The 23,029-nt window shown below is 36.5% G+C and overlaps 1 protein-coding gene across 7 annotated transcripts in view; it reads left to right on the plus strand.

Annotated features, from left to right (window-relative positions):
* Positions 1–23,029, plus strand: part of RhoGAP71E (Rho GTPase activating protein at 71E) — a 156,097-nt gene that overhangs the window by 114,074 nt on the left and 18,994 nt on the right. For 3 of the 7 annotated variants that reach the window (XM_065225197.1, XM_065225207.1, XM_065225215.1), the window contains exons 5-8: positions 9,538–9,721; positions 10,178–10,240; positions 10,606–10,910; positions 20,486–22,431. In XM_065225197.1, the coding sequence (XP_065081269.1) occupies positions 9,538–9,721; positions 10,178–10,240; positions 10,606–10,910; positions 20,486–21,481 (1,548 nt within the window). In that variant the 3' untranslated portion in view covers positions 21,482–22,431. Of the gene's footprint in view, positions 1–9,537; positions 9,722–10,177; positions 10,241–10,605; positions 10,911–20,485; positions 22,444–23,029 lie in introns of those variants that run through there. The other 4 variants (XM_065225231.1, XM_065225240.1, XM_065225248.1 and 1 more) reach the window with 3 other exon arrangements.

A 23,029-nucleotide genomic window follows, 5' to 3' on the forward strand; every position in this document is an offset into this window, starting at 1 on the left:
TTTGTTGAACTTGTGATTATTTGAAATACATAGGAAACAGGTTCTTAAAAATTTATCCATGTATAATTATTTTCAAGTCCAGAATTTAAAAAAAAAATGTTGAAATTAATGTTTTTTTTTAAATAATATCCATGTTTCAAAACTTGAAATTTGCCTTAGACGGTTTTGCTTGAGCTTACTTTTCATATTAAAAAAATAGAGTTACATTGCTTGCCTATCGTGTGTTTTACGTAAGTTGTTGTCGCAGTCGTCGGTACCGGATTTGAATGGTCAAAACAATACCTCAATCATAGGTGGTGTCTCGGTGGCCTTAGAGTGAACGGTTTTACTAAGCAAAATAACATGGAATTTAAGGCCCCTGCGCATTCAAAATTAGTTACGCCCTTTCTTTCTTAACACGAACGCACCAATTTGATACAGCGTACCGTTTGCCAAAACGAACTCTGCTGCAAACCCGACCCTTTTATCCAACATCCCAGTGATTGGTCGCGGAAATGCAGAGGATTTCTTGGCTACCTACCGAGCAAGTATCACGTCAGCACATTGTTACCCATCTCTTAATTAATATGCATTCGAACGTGGCCGGGGCTGGTATTGCCTATTATAAAGTTTGAGGGGCCTCCCCTAGCTCAGTCGGTAAAGGTGCAGCTACAAGACAAGACCACGCTGGAGGTGGCTGGGTTCGATTCTCGGTCGGGTCTAGGAATTTTTCGGGTTGGAAAATTTGTACTTGCCACACAATTATACTAATGCAAAAATAGTACAGGCATCGAAAGCTCTCCATTAATAACTGTGGAAGTGCATCTAGAACACTAAGTTGAGAGCACGCAGTAAGCTAATATGCAATAAGTAAATAAGCTTGAAATTCGAAGAAGAAGAATAAGAAGAAAGTTTGAGATCACCAGTTTTTACACTTGGAGGATGATAGCTCCCGACGAGAAGGAAATAACAATTATTTTACCCTGTGTTATTTTGTTATAGGGAGCGGGGCCTCATAGCCTAGTCAGTAAAGCCACGGTATTATCAAGCCGGAGGCGGCGGGTTCGATTCCCGGTCCGGTCGAAGGAATCTTTCGGATTGGAAATTTTCTCGACTTCCCTGGGCATAGAGTACCATTCCCATGTAACAATTTTGGTTTTATAAAGGTTCTGGAGGCCATGATTTCAACTTGTATCATGCTTTAAAACCTCGATAAAACTTGCAATGTTTCTTGGGCTGTGCTTGCCACACAATATACAAATTCATGCATTGGAATTGGCATCGAAAGCTCTCAATTAATAACTGTGGAAGTGCATTTAGAACACTAAGTTGAGAGCACGCAATAAGCTAATATGCGATAAGCAATAAGCTTGATATTCGAAGAAGAAGAAGAAGAAGAAGAAGAAGAAGAAAGTTATTTTGTTCCACAGGTTTATGTAACAACTGTTGTTACAATTTAGATCCCGGATGTAGTTCTTCTTTTACTTTGTTCAACGTCGGCCTCTGTTCCGCAATCTAGTGCCAATCACCGACGGACATCGATTGCCATCCATAGACGGCAATCGAATGTGCACGAAGGCAGCTTCCACACCTGCGTAGGATATCGCACCCATTCACAACACACATGGGCCGGGACCAACGGCTTTACTTCCCTTCCGAAGGAAGTCGTGACCAGAGATTTTTATACCTCAGAAAAATCCCACCGACCTCGGCTGGGATTGAACCCAGGCCCATTGGGGTGAGAAAGCAGTCACGCTTACCACTACACCACCGGCACCGAACGTAACGAACTTTTCAGTCTCGGAGCACTTAATTTTACATGACATGTTAGTTTACGGGGGTTATTCCGAGAGTCGAAGTGACTTTTCTCACTTCACCAGTGACAAAAGTCACTTCGACTCTCGGAATAACCCTCTACGTCTCATCCTTTGTGTCAAAGATGGATTCCGTCACTGATGTATGCAGGGTGACCAGTGAACCGGGAAAAAGCCAGGAACTCGAAGTCACCGGGAAAAAAACGGGAATTTCAATGACAAATCGTCCTCTCTTTGAAAAAAAAAATATGGACCTTGACAAAAAATCAAGACCATTGGACTGGACTACACACTTAGAAATACCTAATCTTACCCGTGACGGAATCCATTTTTGACATAAAGGATGAGACGTAAACAAACATGTCATGTAAAATTAAGTGCTCCGAGACTGAAAAGTTCGAAAGTACGTTTGATTAAGCTGACGTTCACGTCTATTATGACACAGTTTTATGTTAAAATTAACGCTAGATTTTCAGGATACAGTCACTTCAAAGATTCGAAAATTGTATGATTTTTATTCAAAGAAACTTTGAGCAGATTTTACAATGAATTCTAGAGATAACAACAAGGTATTTTAGGAAAATGTTTTTGGGAGTTTTGGGATGAGGTCTAAGAGAGTATTTATTATAATCCCAAGTCAATTGTGTGAGTTCAGCGCTGTGGAAAATTCCATGGCGATTATGAAGAGGATTCCAGGATCCGTGAAAAATGCTAAGGAAATCGTATTTTAACTATTAGGGGTTCAACTCAAAAGGAATTGTGTGAAGATTTTTTTTAGGAAATTCCGAGGATAATTTTAAGGGCTTCTCGAAAAGAATTTCTTGATAATTTCATGGAAGATTCCAAGTGAATTATCAAAAGAATTTAGAGGAGGACTTCAGAATAATCCTGAGCCTAATTTTAAGATAATTCTGAGGTGAATTTCATGAGAATTCTAAGGAGATCTCAAGCGAATCTATAAAAATGGAAAGATGCTTCAGTGACCTAATAGAAAAAGTTTAAAATTCAAAGTGAATCTAAGACGAATATCATGATTTTTTTAAGAAAAGTTTGCAATCATTTTTCAAAGTACTGAATAACTTCAAGAAAGTTCGGAAAATCTTTATACAAATTCGTAATCAACAAGAAAAGTACTGAATCATTGCGGACGGTTTGTAAACACTTTCAAGTACCGAATCACTTTTTATCAAAATTTGTAATCACATGTTCATGTACCGGATCACTTTAACACATTTTGTAATCACTTCAGAAAGTACTGAATAAGGGAAATGGATGTTATGTCGGCCTAAATGACCCTAATTTGGGCCCATACATAAATTCAGCAATCGACTAAATTTTCAATAGCGACCAAAAATATCCATAAGTACCGTTCCAATGACGCGTTCATCTAGATAAAATAGATGACTAGCAGATTTTTAGCGATGGGCCCAATCTTAAATCCATAGGTCAACATTAGAGCCATTGCCCCTACTCCATAAAAGTTTGGAATCACTTCAGAAAAGCTCGCAATCATTTCGCAAAGTATTAAATCACTTCAGAAAATTTCGGATTCACCTTGGAAAGTACTGAATCGCTCCGGAAAGTTTGTAATCACTTCCCCAAGAACTGCATCAGTTGGAAAACAATTTAATCACTTAGGAATGCACTGAATCACTTCAGAAATATTTGGAATTACTTCAGAAAGTACTGCATCACTTCATAAAAGTTTGGAAAATCAACCGGATGGTACGGCATCATCCCAGAATGTTTGTTATCGCTTCCAAAAGTACTGAATTAATTCGGAAAATTGTGAATTACTCTAGAAAACATTGAATTAACTGCAGAAAGTACTGAATCAATACAGGAAAGCTCCGAATCTCTTCGGATAGTAAATATAAAATCTCTTCAGAAAATTTTGGATTCACTTTGGAAAGTACTGAATCACTCCAGAATGTTTGTAATCACACCGCAGAACTAAATCATTTCGAAAAAAAAAAAAATTAATCACTTATAAATGCACTGAATCACTTCAGAAAAAGTCGGAATAGCTTTGGAAAGTACTGAATCACTACATAAAAAGTTTAAAAATTCACTCTGGATGGTACGGCTTCATTTCAGAATATTTGTTATCACTTCCGAAAGTACTGAATCAATTCGGAACATTCTGAATCACCCTATTTTTTTTTTTAATTAACTGCAGAAAGTACTGAATTAATGCAGGGAAGTTTCAAATCTCTTCGGATAGTATAAAATCTCTTCAGAAAATTTTGGATTCACTTTGAAAAGTACTGAATCAATCCAGAAAGTGTGTAGTCACTTCCGCAGAACTGAATCACTTGGAAAACAATTTAATCACCTAGGAATGCACTGAATCCTTCAGAAAAAGTCGGAATATTTTTGGAAAGTACTGAATCACTTCAGAAATATTCGGAATTACTTCAGAAAGTACTGAATCACTTAATAAAAGTTAGAAAAATCACTCCGGATGGTACGGCATCATTCCAGAATGTTTGTTATCACTTCCGAAAGTACCGAATCAATTCGGAAAATTCTGAATCACTCTAGAAAAGTTTGAATTGCCTTCATAAAGTACTGAATCATTACAGGGAAGCTTGGAATCTCTTCGGATAATATTAAATCTCTTCAGAAAATTTCGGATTCACTTTGGAAAGTACTGAATTGCTCCGGAAAGTTTGTTATTACTTTCGCAGAACTAAATCACTTCGAAAAAAAATTTAATCAATTATAAATGCACTGAATCACTTGGGAAAAAATCGGAATAACTTTGGAAAGTACTGAATCACTTCCGAAATATTTGGAATTACTTCAGAAAGTACTGCATCACTACATAAAAGTTTGAAAATTCACTCCGGATGGTACAGCATCATTCCAGAATATTTGTTATCACTTCCGAAAGTTCTGAATCAATTTGGAAAATTCTGAATCTCTATAGAAACGTTTGAATAACCTTCAGAAAGTACTGACTCATTTCAGAAAAGCTCGAAATCTCTTCGGATAATATTGAATCGCTTCAGGAAATTTCGGATTCACTTTGGAAAGTATTGAATCAATCCAAAAAGTTTGTAATCACTTCCGCAGAACTGAATCACTCCGAAAACAATTTAATCACTTAAAAATGCACTGAATCACTTCAGAAAAAGTCGGGATAACTTTGGAAAGTACTGAATCACTTCGGAAATATTTGAAATTACTTCAGAAAGCACTACATCACTTCTTAAAAGTTTGAAAAATCACTCCGGATGGTACGGTATCATTCCAAAATGATTGTTATCATTTCCGAAAGTACTGAATCAATTCGGAAAATTCTGAATTACTCTAGAAAAGTTTGAATTAACTTCAGAAAGTACTGAATTATTACAGAAAAGCTCGGAATCTCTTCGGATAGTATTAAATCTCTTCAGAAAATTTAGGATTCACTTTGGAAAGTACTGAATTGCTCCGGAAAGTTTGTTATTACTTTCGCAGAACTAAATCACTTCGAAAAAAATTTAATCAATTATAAATGCACTGAATCACTTAGGAAAAAATCGGAATAACTTTGGAAAGTACTGAATCACTTCCGAAATATTTGGAATTACTTCAGAAAGTACTGCATCACTACATAAAAGTTTGAAAATTCACTCCGGATGGTGCGGCATCATTCCAGAATATTTGTTATCACTTCCGAAAGTACTGAATCAATTTGGAAAATTCTGAATCACTCTAAAAACGTTTGAATAACCTTCAGAAAGTACTGACTCATTTCAGAAAAGCTCGGAATCTCTTCGGATAGTATAAAATCTCTTCAGAAAATTTTGGATTCACTTTGGAAAGTACTGAATCAATCCAAAAAGTTTGTAATCACTTCCGCAGAACTGAATCAATTCGAACTTTGTTAACTTTGGATAGCACTGAATCACTTCAGACAGTTACAGGGCTGGTAGCAGGTCACTTTTTAGTGACCTGGTCACTATTTTGAAGCCAGTCACTAAAAAGTCACCTTTTACACCATAGAGTCACTAAAGTAACTATTTCCCTAGAAATAGTCACTAAAGTAACTTTTTCACTACTAAAATAGAGTGAAGTTTAAAAATATCCACAAAATGTTAAAATTGAGTACTTGGCACTTAGAAAGTCTACAGTAGTTTTAAAAAAATATACATATCTGTTGAAATTTTGAAAATTTTAACCAGGGTGAACCGCAAAACGTTAGAACACCAGGAAAACTATTGGGAAATGCCTTCAATTTAGATTTAAAAGAGAATTCTAGGGATGACACCAAGATATATCAGAGAAGAATACCAAAGTACAGACTACGAAAGTCTCATGTGAAATTAAGTGTTCTGAGGATCGATTTCTTCATCTCCGCTTTAATCTTCAGCCAGGTTTACCTATATAGTTAAACTTGGCTTAACACATACGAGCATCGCTTTTGATTATTGTTTAAATTATTAGAGACGCAAAGTTCAGCTCCGAAACAATTTTGGAAATAATTCTAATGTAATTGAGAGTGCATTTTAACGAGAGTTCTGAGAAGAATTCAATGATGATTGGATGAGGATACTAAATAAGTCCAATTCTTATAAGAATCCGAAAATTAGTTCTGAAATTTCGGTTAAGGTAGCTCTGATGAAAATTCCATGAACATTTTGTGAACTCCAAAGATGGTCTCTGCGGATAGTTTTAAAATAATTCTGGGGTGATTTCTGACGATACTTCCAAGAGAATTCTAAAGAGTTCGAAATAAATTCAGAGAAGAATTCCAATGGAATCGAATTTTTAGGGTTCAATCTCAAAGGAATTCTGAGAAGAGTTGTTGTGTTGAGAATTCCGAGGAAATACTATGGGGATTTTAAGGAGAATACGAATTGAACTTCCAATTGAATGCAAGGGAGAAGTCCAAGATTATTCTAAGCAGAAATTTATGAACCTTCTGAGGTTAATTGCATGGAAGTTCTAAGGATGGATTTATGGAAGGAGTCTTCAGATAGTATCTAGAAGAATCAATAAAAAATCGAAAATAATCTACATTAACTAATCATGTGTTATTACTTCATTCGTGAATTTAACGATTTACATAGCTTCCTTAAAATTGTCCTTTGTTCGCTTTCTACTTTCTATATACAAATTTCACACTGCCATACTATAGCGGAACTATCAACTCTTTACTTTCATCTCCTCATCTATCGTCGACTTTAATTCTGATATTTGATGTTAAGCGTTTCCAACTACTATTTCCAAGAATTTTGTTGATTGTTCTGCAAAGAATTTCAAGTATGCAATATTATGTTTCTAAAAGCTTATTTGCCTCTAAGCTTAAGATAAGGGGAATTGTTCTAAAAAAGTTCGGCCAGCAAACCGGGAAAACCGGGAATACCGGGAAATATCCGGGAATTTGAAAAGAACTCAGCAATATTGCAAATTGATTTTTGTCGTCTCAATTTCAGATGTAAGGTGCATGGTCCTTAAAAGAAAATATTGAAGATGCTGGACTTTGGAAACAAATATTTGTTATAACCGAACCTGAATAATAATTCGGGGTTTTAATTTTTCGTTTTTCAAAAATCTCATGATATCAATTCCAGAATTAAGTTGGAATTCTGCTCTGAATTATCTTGAAATTGTTCAGAAATAAACCTAAAAACACTCCGCGTAATAATTACCGTTGAATTCTTTTTGGAATTGCATTGCAATCTCTTCCAAGAATATAATTGGAATCCTTTTTAGAATGCCCTTGAGCCTATCCAGAGACTTTTATTTCTTTGAAAATCTTTTCAAAAATTAATTTTAACTCTATTGAAAACAGCAGAAATCTTTCGAAAATTTATTTAGAAACCCCTTGGAGTATTTTAAAGAATTTCTTTATATTTATCAGCAAATTTTTTGCAATCAATTTTGTTGGAGTTCTGTGATGAATCTTTCGCACTAGGGTTGAAATTATTACCAGAACAATCTGAGAACTCTGTTTCTTGTTGAATTATGATCATAATTCTCTTCAAATTTCGTCATAATCGTAGGGATTTTCCGCAAAGTTTTGTTTTTCACAACTCCTTTTAAATCTTCTAAAATTACCTAACAATTTAATTTACAACTTGCATTCTTCTCCACAGAAATCCTTCTGAATTCATCTAACAATTTCTAAGGATTTCATGTCAAAATAATTCTGGAAATCTGCTCAGAACTTCTCCATCGAAAACTGTGTGGAAATCCTTCTCAATATTTGTTTGAAATCAACACTTTGTATTCTTTTAAATTTTACTAAAAACTCCAGGGTTTTCTATACGCTATTACGCTGGATTCTATTGATTGTTATGTAATATTTTATAACTCTTGAAATGCTTCCAAGTCTCAAAGCATGACAATTATGACTCCACGACTCATAAGTATGATTTTTTTTAAACTGTGATCTTGATTTTTTTTTCAAAATCTCACATTTTAATTAGTTTTTACTCCAAATCTTGCATCACAAAGATTGTTATTAATCACACATTTTGAAAAAAAAAGTTCTAGTGTCAGACTCTACACAAATTTTAATGCTCCAGAATCTTGGGAATCTTCTTTAATCACTTTTTTTTATCTTGTCAGTAAATTCCTTTCAGCACGTTCTTAAAAATGCGTTCATTTTCGTTTTGTTGTTGTTGTTGAATATTAACAACCCGGAATTTTTTAAGATTTAAACCGGGAAAACCGAGAAAAAACCGGGAATTTTCAAAATGAAAATTCACTGGCCACCCTGTTATTGAGATCATTCTGAAGAAATTCTGTGAAAAGTTCGTAGCAAATTATCAAAGTTATCTACCTAGATATATCAAATATTTTGAGATTTCGAACGCAGAATCAAGATCATAACAAAATGGGAATTACTATTTGCTAGTCATCATGCATAACGTAAGCAAAAGTAAATTATTCAAATCACATCAAATGCTCTTCACAGGAGATTCCGTTGTGATATTCAATTAAATTAGAGGAATTTATCAAATTTGATTTTAAGTTCCATGCGTATTGCAACGCTTTGCTAAGCGAGTCCATACTGATGACGGGTAGTGTACATTGTAATTGCCATATGGTTCATTTGATAGAGTTGATTATTTGATTTCGCAGTGTATTTTTCCATCGAACTTAAGGATGCGTATCTGAATCAGTAGAATTTGCAATCGTTCCTTTTCTCTGTGACAATGTGGGGCAAATGTGCTGCAACCGATGAACCGGAATCCAATCAACCTCAATGAAAACACTCTTCCTGCATTCCAGTCGCCAGTTTATAGAATGTTCTAATAATTGCGCGTTTTCCTACCTGTTCGTTTGTTTGTTTGTTTGTTTGTTCTTTAACTCGGTAGCAATCCTACATTGAAAATATTGTGAATGTCGTGTCTGTAGCGTGCATTCACCACGCTAAACTCTCGTAGTTGCTAAAACCAGTCACTCTTATTGAAGTTGTATCCGCCTACCTTCTACTATTAATTATCATACATGACACTATCCCCACAGCCAGTTGTAGTACACCACATACTATAGACTGTAACGGTGAAAGCAAACTACAACCTTTTAGCTTCACTTACCTTACTATGTACAACCACTCTCTGTGATTGCTTCTTTGTACCACATCATCACCGTCATCATTGCGAATTACCTCGTCATTGTTTCTTAGCGTGTAGATGCACCAGCCGGGGGTCGAAATGGTTCTAAATTTCGCCACCTCTAAAACCATCATTGTACTAATTACTGTTACTAATTTGTTCAACACTTCATTTTCTCCCCATTGCAGGTGGCGACCCGGATCATGAAGCAGATGATCGAACAGTTTGCGGCGTGCGATCTGTTCGGGCGCGACAACTACGAGTACTATGCCCGAGTGACCGGGCGGGTCCTGCGGGTTCAGGACGAGTGGATCTGCTCGTTCCGCTATCCACCGCCCCCGAGGGGGAAGACTGCCCAGCAGAACTATGCATGTGAGTTGCTTGCGAGAGTTTCGGTTTGGTTTCCATTTGTTTTTTTTTTCTTTTCGTTATTATGATTGTATTTATCAGTTTGGTTTGTTTTCGAATTATTCAAACAGTTATTTGTATTTTGTTTTGGTTTTTGATTTGTACATTTTTTCTATCATTTGATTGCTAGAGTGCTGCGTTTATCATAATGGTTTTATATTGATTTAGTTTTTTCGATATCCTTTGTAGAATTAATAATAACTCGTTTTGATCTGATCCAGTACATAACTAGAACAAGAGAAACAGCGTTCTAAGACTGCAGCAACAATACTAATGGTGATTTATTTGTTTTCTCTTTTTTCGTTTTTCTCTGTTTCCTGTTCCTGTATTCCTATCTTCTGTCACTGCTCTCTATGTTTCATTCTCACGCATTGTCTGGACTGCTCCGTAACATGTGTAAACTGCGCTTATCCCGAGTAGTAAAACTAGCTTTAGAAACCGAGAAAACCTGGCTGCAGTGTGAATGCGAGCGGTGGGGACTAAGTACGTTCGATAGCGTCTATCCTAAGCGATGATAACTTACACTTTAGTCGTACAAAAGTCGTAACAACTACTAAGCAACTCTATTAATAATAGCAGTTACTGTGTCGCTGTGTGCCACATTTGTTCAACTGTATGTCCATGCGGGTGATGTGCCTCTCTGTCTAATCGATTTGTTTTGTTTTCTTCTTTTTTCTCTTCCCCACAACGTTCCTTCCTAAATCGAATCAATCTGTTTCTGTTTATTCGCCTAACTTTGTGTGTGTGTATTCATGTTGCCTAACACCTGGGATCATCTTCGTCGTCTGCAAAATACATCACCACCATCATCATCACCATCATCATCGCGATCATGTCATCGCCGGCAGTCGCACAAGAGGAGTCCCATTCGACGCCGGCCCTGTTGACGACCGGCGGCCCAAACGTCGGCAACTCGGCCGTTTCCCTAGGAATCATTCCAGAGCACTCGTTGCTGGAGTCCTGCGCGCGACTTTCGGTGTCGCTCGAGGGCCCGGGCATCTTCAACGTGCAAAAATCCAGCTGCTCCTCGTCGTCGCACTCGTCGTCCTCGACGACGACCCGGTCCGGCTCGCAGCACCACATGACCCTGGACGAACTGCGGGCGGTCAACCGGTACGCCGAGAGCACCAAGAGCCTATCCTTCCTACCTCAGGTGAGGGTCATGCACTGATTTTGAGTACCTATATTCTACTTAACCATAACTGAGCATATATACAGTATATTTACAAGCAAAAAAAAAAAAAAAACAAGTACTGAACAATCTCCTCTACACACACCCACGCATAAATCAAAGTTGATATTTAGCGAGTAGCAATTAGGCTTGACAAGCACATAATGAACATTAAAATGTACAATACCGATTCACATCTGGGTTGATTCTGGAGAGAACGCGCTTGTACGGAAAGATCTCCCAACATAGTTTTGTTCTAAACTTAAATAATAAGATATTAGTCTGCTGCTTGACAGGGTCTTCTAACACACCATTCGGTTTTTATTCCACTGACAAGTTTGAGTTTCAGTATTCTCTGCTTTCGTTGCTAGCTTTTACCCACCTGATCCTAGTATCTACATAGGTTCGCTTTTAATTACGGGTGCCGAAGGAGACTGCGCTTACTGCTTAGCTTTTTTTTGTTTTCCTACATTGGCGTTCTTTTTGTATTTCGTTGGTTTTGGTTTGCGCGGCGCAATAATAGAGTTGTTGTAAATTTGTAATAACTAGATTAAGCATCACACGGAACCACCAGATTTGCTCACTAAACACCTTTTTTAAAAAATATAATAATAGTAGAAAAATGCAAGGTTTAAGTAGTGTAAGACCGGAGAACGATTGAACCAAAGCAGTTTGGCTGTAGTTTGGCGCACGTAGAAAGATTTCGAATTGATTCGTACGATAGGGTAAACCATTAGAAGGTGATCGCGAGCGAATGAGTAAAATTCGTAGAAATGCAGATTCAGTATTTTTTTTTTCTCTTGAATATTTTCAATGTACTTTAATTGGATTTTTTAATACTGCACAATAAAATTCCTGTGTTTGATCATGAAAGATAAAAAGATAAGCTTTTTCTTTGTTTTAGTTACGTTACATATTTTTTTTTTTGGTTTAATAACCGAATAACTTGTAGGTTGTACTAACATGCGATTTTGTGGCTAATGGTGCCATTCACATACAGAGGTCTCTGGATATCGGGTTGGGTTACGTAAGAATCTGGGAAATTGGTCAAAACAACTCTACGGGCAAATCAAATCTTCATGCTCAAACCGCTTTTAGATTACAAATAGGGGAAATGGATTTAATGTTGGCCTATGGATCTAAGATTGGGCCCATCGCTAAAAATCTACTACTTATCAATTTTATATAGATGAACGCGTCATTGGGACGGTACTAATGGATATTTTGGTCGCTATTGAAAATTTAGTCGATTGCTGAATTTATATATGGGCCCAAATTAGGAACATTTAGGCCGATATTACATCCATTTCCCCCTACATAAGCTGAATAAATTAGGCAGAAAAAACACTGATATGGGAATCCTGATAAATGAGGGCGTCTTAGTGGAATACCTGTATAATAAGAGAGAGAGAGAAGGATTAGTAATTTCCATTTAATTCCACTACCTTATTTGCTTACCCTTGACAGATACGCGTATTTCGTCTGCAATGTGCAGACTTCTTCAGTGTCTTGTACTAATACTCGATTAATTATAATAATTATTAAATATAATAATTATGATTCCTGATGAATGTGGCCATCTTTATTATGATGTACAGAACAGTGATGCCAACATTCCTGTTTAAACAGGAATCATCCAGTTTTTTTGGACGCATCCAGCCAAACAGTTAAGTTTGAAATCTGACAGTTTTTTTTTTTTTGGAATTCATTCAGCATAAGTTTTCCATTATTAGTAGCAAAATAGTTCGAAGTATGGCCTTCGATTTACGAAGAAAGGGCTTTAGAACGGTTTTTTTTTTCAAATGCTGATCGGTCCTTTTCTATGGTTGCTCCAGAGTTTACCTTTTCCCCTGGTTTTTTGTTTGTTTTCTATATCTTTTTCTCTTCCATTCTCTCTTATTCTCTCGTATTCTCATATTTACTCACGCTGCATAAAGCACTGCAAGACTGATTGTGATAGATCAATATGCAAGCGTAAGTCCATATGCGGGAACATCGCTATGCCATACATCTCGAGAACCAGTGAAGATATCGCAAAATGGATAAAAAAAATGTACTTATGGTTAACAAAATCACGTGTTTACTTATAGAAGCAAATGTTTTATTTGAAAAAGTTCATCGTTCGACATTTTGGACTTGGATTCCTTGATTCCTTCCACCTCTAAATGTCAACGAAAAAAGTTCAATTTTTGATATGTTGCTTAAATAGTCCCAATAATCATTTTCCACATGGGAAAACATGTCCCCTAACGATTTTGAAAAATAAACCCCACCCTAATGGGACAACCTCGTTTTGGCATTTTTTACGATGTTTTCTGAACAAAACATGTTACTTGTAGTGCACAGTGTAAACTGCCGATAGTTTACAATCGACTCTAATAGTCAGTGTTGGCAAAATCAGAAATCAATTGATATTTTTCCGCTCTCATGCGCTCGCAATATCACGCGTGATATTGGAACAAAATATCATGCTTGATACTGATTTTACAAGCTCCTTTGATATTGCGAGACTATTCGCAACGTGCAAAAATCAAGCTGAGAGTTGACTCGACACAAAAATGATTCCGTTGCACATCGTGTTCTTAGAAAGAGAAAGTATAGTTTGCTATCTCTTTTTACTCTTCACCAATGGCAGACACGAAGTGACTGCTGCCAGCCGTTATGAAAGTTTCGGTTGCATTCGGGTGTAAAGCAAAAATGATGAAACTCAATCTCACCACAGTTTGTTGAGATTTCCAGCTGATGAGTTTTGTTAGCTTGATATTCCGAGCTGCGATATCACAGCTTGTACAATCAACCGCAGTTGTTTGCTTGTTGAATTTTGTCCACGAAAATCAAGCGGTATCTTGGGCGTTGGTGAGATTTGATTTTTTGATATTTTACCAACACTGCTAATAGATAACTAATTTCTGACAAAAATCAATATGGGGCTGTAATGCTTTAGAGAACTACTTCGGCATAAGCGCCTTTTTCCGTCGTATGGAGCAGAAAACATAAAAAAATACCAATGATTTTGACGTGAGTCCATCACCAATGACGTGAGTCGAAGACTCGATCATGCGTTTGGTTCAAAAGCTACAATACACATAATATGAATATTTACATCCTTTCTGCTCAAAAGAAGTACTCCTAGCGAATCATTTTTTTCTGTCTTCATCCGTATGCCGAAGTAAATCCCATGGCATTTTAAAATGTTTGGACGAAATTAAATGTAATATGATGAATTTGGAATCAAAAAGTGGTGTTAAATTTTTATCAAATTGTAAACAATTTATCAAACGTTTCTATGTGTACCTTATAAAATTATAAGGTACACATAGAAACGTAAATCAATCTAGAAGTCATCTTTTGTCGAAACATTCATTCTGTTGTTCAAATCCGATCGAAAAAGAAAGTTGTAATTCGGGTTGTGCTAAGTATGACGGATATTAAATCTTAACCTTATGAGTTGTAAAACAGAGAATTCATTTAAACATTGATTTGAAAAACCGGCAATTGACCTGGTATTTTGATCATCCTATTATTTGCATCCACCAAAAGAAAGAAATTTTCAAGCACACGCAAGCTTCAACGAAGACACCAAGCGTGTAAAAATTGAAGCAAAAGTACTTGCACATTTTATTTAAATTTTTCGTGCCGCGCTGAAAGCTTTTTTATTTTGTATTTCCCATGAAAATTATCTAAAGAGACTTTTGAGCTTGTAAAGACGCATATTTTGTTAAAAATATCTGTAACTCTTTTTATAACGAAGTTATATCCAATTTGGCATACTATTTAAAAAAAATATTGAAGTCTAATTGATTTCATATGATTTTAACAAAAAACATGTCTCATTTTTTTTTGTTTAATTCAATTTATTTATTTGGAAGGCTCAATCGCGTTAGCTTTACGCAGGCAATATTTCATTATACTATTATTAAGTTGTGTTTTCTTTTAATTCTACTAAAATGGATAAAATTTACAGTAAGGTATTTAAAGTAGGATTTAAAGGAAAAACAACGTAATAAGGTATTTAATTATTCTATTAAAACACTCATTAATCAATTTAGAACATCTAGCAGTTTAACGAGAATTACTTGATACTACGTATATTAGGGATGGCGACACGCGGTTTATTCGAGATTAGAAAGTGTAATATTATTTTTGATGAAAGGATCAGGGAAGTAGAGTAACTGATGATGGTTGGACCTATTTAGGCCGGTTTCACACGACGTCAAAATTCATGTCGTATTTTTTTCTGGATTCAAAACATAATTATGAAAAATGCGTGCTTAGGGGAAAGATCTACTTTTCCTGTTTCTAATAATAACATAACAAGTTAAATATTATGAACAAATGATTTTATAAAACGTTTTTATTCAGCAAAGAATTATGATGTTGTGCTTGCCATAGATGGCCCACAGCGACTCACGAAGAGCTTCTGATTCCGATCAATAGCGGTGCGGCTTCTTCCTCTTTCTATGGATGTTCATGTGGGCTGCAGCTCGCTGCTTGCTTGCAGGCAGCCTTTCGTTGTGTACTGGAGAACAATGTTCTACGCCACGCGCCGAAAGCACTGCTGCTGCTGCTGCTGCTGCTGGTGGTGATCCGACGACCAGACACCACCACACACAGTGATTGGAACTGATTCCGATCAACGGTTGAGGTCAGCCTTGATAGCTAGCTGCTTGCGGGGAGCCTTTTGTTGTGTACTGGAGGACATCACCACTCACCTCGTGGTGATTGAATAAACATCGTTTGGTGAGACCGGATGGAATTCAACTTTGAAATCTGTGTTAGGGAAATCGCTTTTCGCAGGCAATTGGTGATAATTTTAATTATCTTAGCAACAGTTCCTCATTCGTGCAATAGTGACATTTCGAAAAATGATGAAGTCTTAAATTTAACAGATGTGTAGAAATATTTCTGATCGATTGGTGATAAAATTATTGAAATTGGTCCAGGGGCAGCTGAGTGATTAATGTTCGAAATCTTTCATAATTTTGTTACATGTTCCATTTTCGGTTTTCACAAAGTGTACCCTCATATAGAAATCACAGACGTAGTCCTACGTAAAAATGATAATTATTGGACCTATTTTTGCAAATGCTATGTTATCCCATATTTGTTCAAACATTTCGTTTAGAGCTTATTGGTATCAAAAAACAGTTTTTATGAATTAGTTATTTAAAAAATCAATAAATTTGACTTTCACTGCGTTTTTAAACAGTTCACTTTCTACGCATGGCTCATTTTTTCGGAAATCACTGACCCGATTTGGAAAATTTTTAACGTCAAACTATAGGTATTGTGGTCCCATTGAAGGCTATCGAATATGTCTGGAGTCGGTCAACTGGTTCCGGAGATATGGTCGGAACAAATTCCAGGATATGTTGACCATGGACCTAAATTTTACATGGAAGGAATAAAACCTATCATGCGACACTTCACATTACTTCCAAACTCGATAACAAGACCAATACCAATATTGAGTGCCTTGGACCACATTGGTCACTTCCGGGCATGTTCTGGGTGCCTCCGGAGAATTTAGGGGTTTAAAATGATAGAATATCAGAACTTACAGAAATATGAAGGGTCAGATCACACCACAGGTGAATTAGTTCCGATTTTTTCCTAAAGATTTTTTTTTTCGGAAATAATTTTCAGTTATCAATTTTTAGTTTGTTAACATTTTATTTCAAGTTAATTCACGCACAGAAGGAAGAGACATTTTATAACAAAGGAACAATTCAATGCGATTTGTATCTTATCTCAGACTTGAAAATACAGAAGTAGATAATGAAATCACCCTACCCTAGAAAAGAATGAATTGCATATTGTAGCAAGGAGTTTTGAAGATTTTTCATGCTTACCCTTTCAGCCAACGTGACGATAGAATCCTTCCTTTAAATCAACGCCCAACTAGTGACGCAAAGTCGTTAGCAGCTTCCTAGATCTCTTTGGTCGTCTTGGGACTGTCAGAAGCAGCGCACATACAGACCCAATCCCCAAGCTGGTTCTCCAAATCAACACTCAACTCTATTTCACTTCCATATTTTTTGAAGTGGCTTCCCTTATTTTTTCCGTGAAGTGTCGTTTTCGGAACATTGTACCTTTTATGCGTCTGGTACGCGGTAAGTGATTTATTACCTATCTCACTAAAAGAACAGCCCTAGAACTATTTTCTTTAGCCATTTTTTTCAATCGAAGAAACTGAACACTCGGCCAACGCGAAGTCGAATTTCAAATCAGCTGATCAGATTTATCTATTCGAATGTCGTCAATTATTCAAACATTTTAGTAAAACCAATGGATAAATGGCGTACTAACGTGTTGTTTACATCTTAAAGCAGTATTATACTATACTATAAATGTTAAAAATATTCCTTTTTGTGTGTTTGAGGCATGAAGATCAGCTAAAGCGTGGAAAGTAAACTGTTTTGAAAACACATTGAAATTCAATTGCTTTGAGGTTTTTTTTTGCAATAAAACATACATGTAAATTGAAGCAAAAGAGTTTTTTTTTATGACAGTAAAGCGATCTCTGAAAAAAAAAAAAAAAAAAATGTGACGATTGACTAAACTAGCGATTGAAAAAATAGGTGCAACCATCATCAGTTTTTGGATAGGTCCAACCAGAATCAATCACCCTATTTTTTGCATAATATAATTCAAGTTGTGCCCTGTCTAATGTTAATTTGAAAATGTATGTGTGTTTGCCCCATGCTGAGTAATTAACATTTGAAAAGGGCTATTTTATGGAGAAAGTTGTCCGCATGCTTCAAGAGATATCGATTTATGTGCATAAATGTGCATATTGCACGGAAACGAATCCGATTCCATTTTCATGAATAAAAAATCATGAAATGAAACAAACTTGCCTTTCCATGAAATCATAACAATGATTCATGATTTCGTGATGAAAATTCATAATTTCATAATTCAGCGGAATCATGACCGCTACAAGCGTAACACGTACCTGGCAAACAGTGTTCATAAAACGCACAGTCTTATACGTCTTTTGCCTTCCATCTTATACAAGTACTGATAGTCTAGTGGTTAAAGTATGGGTTTAATGATCGCAAGGTTCTTGGTTCGAATCCAGTCTGACCTGATGCTTTATTTTATTTTTGTTTTGGTTTAAAAACTAAAAGTTAAATTCATAGAATTAGCTCATGATTTCATCTAAGATGATGCATGATTTCTGGAATCTTAGCTGCGTTACGCAAAAATAGCTCATTTAATCAAGAATATTATTCATGGTGTATTTTCAAAACATGAAAATACGCTATGTTCATGAAATCATGAGTCATTTTTCTCATTTCGGAGATTGGATTTGTTCCCGTGTGACAAGTTCTTAAAAAAAAAGACGGCTTTCACGAGCAATTCGACACTGAGCATGCATAAGGGCGTAAACGCGATGATCGATTATTTTCGTCGATTTTCTCTTTTGTTAATAACTCGCTTGGATTAACGTTTCTCGGTGCGTTTGCTGTTGCATTTGATAGCCAATACAACCGGCTACAGCACTACTTTGAACAAATTCCAGAAAATTGTTTCGTATTGTATGTATTGTATCATTGTAAAGAGAAAATCGATGAAGAGAATCAATCATCGCGTTTACGCCCTTATGCATGCTCACTGTCTAATTTGAAATAAAATATTAAGCACTGTTTTTTTTCTTAGGTATACTATAATTCCATTCCTAAAAAAATCTCTAAAATTAAAATGTTTAAAGATAAAAAAAAATGTTTCCTAAAAGGTTCTTGAAATTAACACAGCTAAAACATTGCTCAGTAAAATATGTCTTTATTTTCAAAAATATGAAAGTTAGTTTTTTTTTTAATATCAATTAAATTTAAAACAACTGTAATGTTTACAGGGTTTTTAAAACCCAAAAACTTCACCGATGACACCAAACGTCTCAATAGAAAAGGAAAAGTTCTGGAACTACTTTCCTGTTAAATTCCCATCCTGGACCGCTGTTCAATGTAACAGTATTCGGTGTAAAATAATTCGGGGTAGTTACTTTGAGGGCAGCGAGAATATCAAATCAATAGCAAGCTTTGCTATTAAAATTGCGGAACAGTACATCAAAACTTGCTATTTGCTTGATTAATATAAGAGGTAAAATATCAAAAATAATATCAATATTCTATGGGACCATAACTGAGTAATAGTAAAGTTGGTTATTGCCGGTAAAATGTGTAACGGCAAACTTGCAATGTCAGCAATTTATTGCTTCTTCTTCTTCTTCTTCTTCTTCTTCTTCTTCTTCTTCTTCTTCTTCTTCTTCTTCTTCGTCTTCTTCTTATTCTTCTTCTTCTTCTTCTTCTTCTTCTTTTTATTCGCATTTTCAAACTTATTTCGTGCTCTCAACTTAGTATTCTAAATGTTCTTCCACAGTTATTAATTGAGAGCTTTCGATGCCAATACCAATGCATGAATTTTTTATATTGTTGCAACACAATGATATTCTATGCCCAGGGAAGTCGAGAAAATTTCCAACCCGAAAGATTCCCTCGACCGGATCGGGAATCGAACCCGCTGCCTCCGGTTTGGTAATACCGTGCCTTTACTGACTAGGCTATGAGCCATTTATTGACGAACTTCAAAATTTTTTTTGATCTTTAAAAATCTATCGATAAATTGTTGAGCAATGATTTTTCAAACATTGCCAATTTGCCGTTACACATTTTACCGGAGGCATCGTGTTCGGAGTGTTAATAGCTTCTCTGCTATCAGATCAATATTTAGCTATTGAATTCATGATACCAAAATATCATAACAATAGCTTTGATATCAGAGTAAGCTATTTACTTGTTATAGCGCACAACTTACCAATAACATAATAAGATATTGATAGAAAAATTGCTCTGGTTTTACTATTCCCTTCTATCCGGGAATGGTAAACCGTCAAATCAAATCATAATAATGAATGTATTCCCAAAGCGTTTATGAAGCTTTGTGGGCGTACATACTTTGCCTACTTAAGCAACATTGCAATTTAGAGGAAATCACTCCATTTGAAAGACTGTAAATCTAGACTGTACTCTTGCTATGATCACCATTAGCCGCAAAATTCCGTCGTATATAATATTCCTTAAACAAACCAAAATATCACAACTTAGAGTTAAAAGTGTACACCACTAATCATACATGTTAGGTAGAGATTGTTCTGTTTTTAGTTCTGGAATGGTATTAACCTTATCCGTTAGACGGGAAGTTCTCATAGTAACAGTAGATTACTCTCCTAGGATACTCTCCAACCAGTTTGTTCAAATAGTTAGATCCCGGTTTTCCCCGGTTTGAGTGTTAACATGTTTTCTTCCCCTCCCAAAACCCTATGCTCTGTATCCCCCGTAATATTGCCACCATCAGGGATGATCATAAGAAAAATCTCAATTTTGCCCTTCTGTCTCTTGTTTGCTCTGTTTCTTTCTCCCTCCACCCACATTGTGCTCCCCGGAAACATTACCGTGTTACGATACTGTATGCAAATACAAACAAAAAAACATCCACACCCACACCTGTACACGCCCCATGGGATGTCGCGCGCTTTAAAAAACTCAAAACAGGTCCACGAACGACAGGCGGCCCGAATGCGCACCCGATCCGAGTGGTTCCTGGGAGCCCGCGGTGGTTCCCTAGAGCTGTGCCATCCGCAGATCGTTACCTCGACGCCCATTCCGGGCAGCATCCTGGGTGGAATAGGCAGCGGGGGTGGAGGACCAGGACCCGGACCCGGACACCATCACCATGGCATTATCGGTACCTATTGTAACAGTATTGATGAGCATTTGAACGATATCGTTGTTGTTGATGTTGATGTTAACCACCACGAGTATCTTGGCACCGCCACGACCACTAATCATCATCCCAACCGACTTCATCACCATCACCACCACCACCACCACCACCTCCATCATCATCCTTATCATTTCGAGAATGGCACGACTGTCGGTGGTAGCAACAGACGTTCGCACGTGAACGGCGGTGGCGATGGGTGGTTCTTCGAGCACTGCGACTCGATCGAGATCGATCCGGAGGACGTCGATGTTGACATGCTGGACAATGGCGCCGACGATGAGGGGCGGTTGTATGACGAGCATGATTTTGCCCTCATACAGAGCCATCACTTTGACAATCGGTCCGAGAATCGACGTCGCCGGCGGCGTCAGTTGATCCGCCAGCGACGCCATTCGTACGATCAGCTCATGTCGACGGCTTCGATGTCGACGGTCAACTGTAGTCGTAGCGAACGGCCGTCGTCCGCTGCCGTCGCCATGGTCAGCGATCAGCACTCGACGGTTCCGGCGGTCGATCCGGTAAAGATGAACCATTCCAAGCATGATCACTCTTTGTCGTCACCATCGGCACGTGCTGCTGGTACTGCTGCTGATACTACTACTAATGCTACTACCACAACTACTACTGCAGCTACCACTAGATCTAGTACCAACTTGCATCCCAACCAGCGCAGCCAATCGCGAAACAATAGTAGCTCGGCCAACAGTACACGCCAGAGCAATCTATCCATACTCGTGTTTACCGTGTTGGATTTTTTGTTTTAGCTGAAAAAAAAATCATTATTTTAAATTTTTAAATCCACAGTGTTTGTGTTGTTCATTTGCCAATCAATAGTTGGAAGCAAAGCGAGGATCGAGGAAGGAAGGTGGTAGATTTCTAAAAATAAAATGACTGATTTGCTTCTAACTATGCACATAGATTTCCACGATTTTGTTTTGCTCTTGTGAAACTAAGCTTATTGTCTAATTTATTGTTAATTTAGTTTAGTAAGTAATCAACCTGAAAATAGCTATTTTTTTATACACTCGCACTCAGTATAATACATGCATTCATTTGGTCGATAATAACGATACATTGTAAACAATACTGTAACCATGAATCAAAAAACGCATATTAAGCACCCACACACATAAGAGCACAGTTACATATTTTCCTATTAACTAGTAAGTTTTTATTGCACGAAAACATTATAATCGAAGAGAATTCGACAGCAAAGTTTAAGGATCAAGTATTTTGATGAATCTCAGTATTTCATATGTTCTTTAACTGCTTATTTATTTGTAGTTTTGTATAGCCTTCACTAGGATTAATTGGAAATCGATCTAGAATTGGAAGATGTTTTTTTTTCTATAAAAAGGAAAATCATAGTTTGAGACTGAACTAAATCGGGACCGTTTGTGAATTTTATGATAAAGCTGTCGTCAACGCTAGTTTTGGTACCCGTGGATTTGGAAGTGATCTTTGAGGTAGGGTAGGTAGCACTGATTAAACACGATTAGAAAATGCATTTGTCCAATATTTGAATATTTAGCTTTTATTATGCTTCGAACAACCGAACAGGAGGATACTTTAGAGCAGAGCAGACCTGCCTAAGCTTGCTAAACTTGTTTTGTTTTTTTTTCAATGGCTTCATAAAGATATATCTATGATCGATATATTTAACTCTCAGAGCACTACCCGTGTAGACGAGAATATCAAATCAATAGCAAGATACACTATTAAAATTATGGAACAGAACATCAAAAATTGCTATTAGTTTGATTGATATAAGAGATAAAATATCAAAAATAACATCAAGAAATCTATGAGATCATAAATGAGTAATAACCAAATCTATGTGATATTATATCTTATCAAGCTATTGATGTGTTTTTTTATTAATCAATTTAATTGCATATTAATAGCTTATTCCGCTATCAGATCAAAATTAGCTTTTGAATTAATGATACTAAAATATTATAACAATAGCAAATTATACTTTGGTAGCAGAATAAGCTATTAACTTGTTGACCCTTATTACCGATGTCACGGTGATGTGACACCAAGTGACGTTTCCTTAACCTCAATCTACCTGTGCATTAACTCTCAAAACATAAACAATTATCAAAATATTGCTTGCAATTGATAGGTATCGAGTAAACTAGAAGATTAAGTGTATTTTTCAAACGATTCGAGTATATGGCATTAAATCTGGTTTTGAAAATTGGTGCACAGGTAAAAAGTGAGGCTACGGGACGCCACTGGTGACAACTTATCACTCACGGTGAAATAATTTCCATTTGATTCACACGGCAATCACTTCACCGTGAGTG

This window comes from Ochlerotatus camptorhynchus, unplaced genomic scaffold, assembly GCF_037179485.1.
Source record: "Ochlerotatus camptorhynchus isolate MF236.1 unplaced genomic scaffold, CSIRO-AGI_Acam_v1.1 ptg000021l, whole genome shotgun sequence".
NCBI lineage: Eukaryota > Metazoa > Arthropoda > Insecta > Diptera > Culicidae > Ochlerotatus > Ochlerotatus camptorhynchus.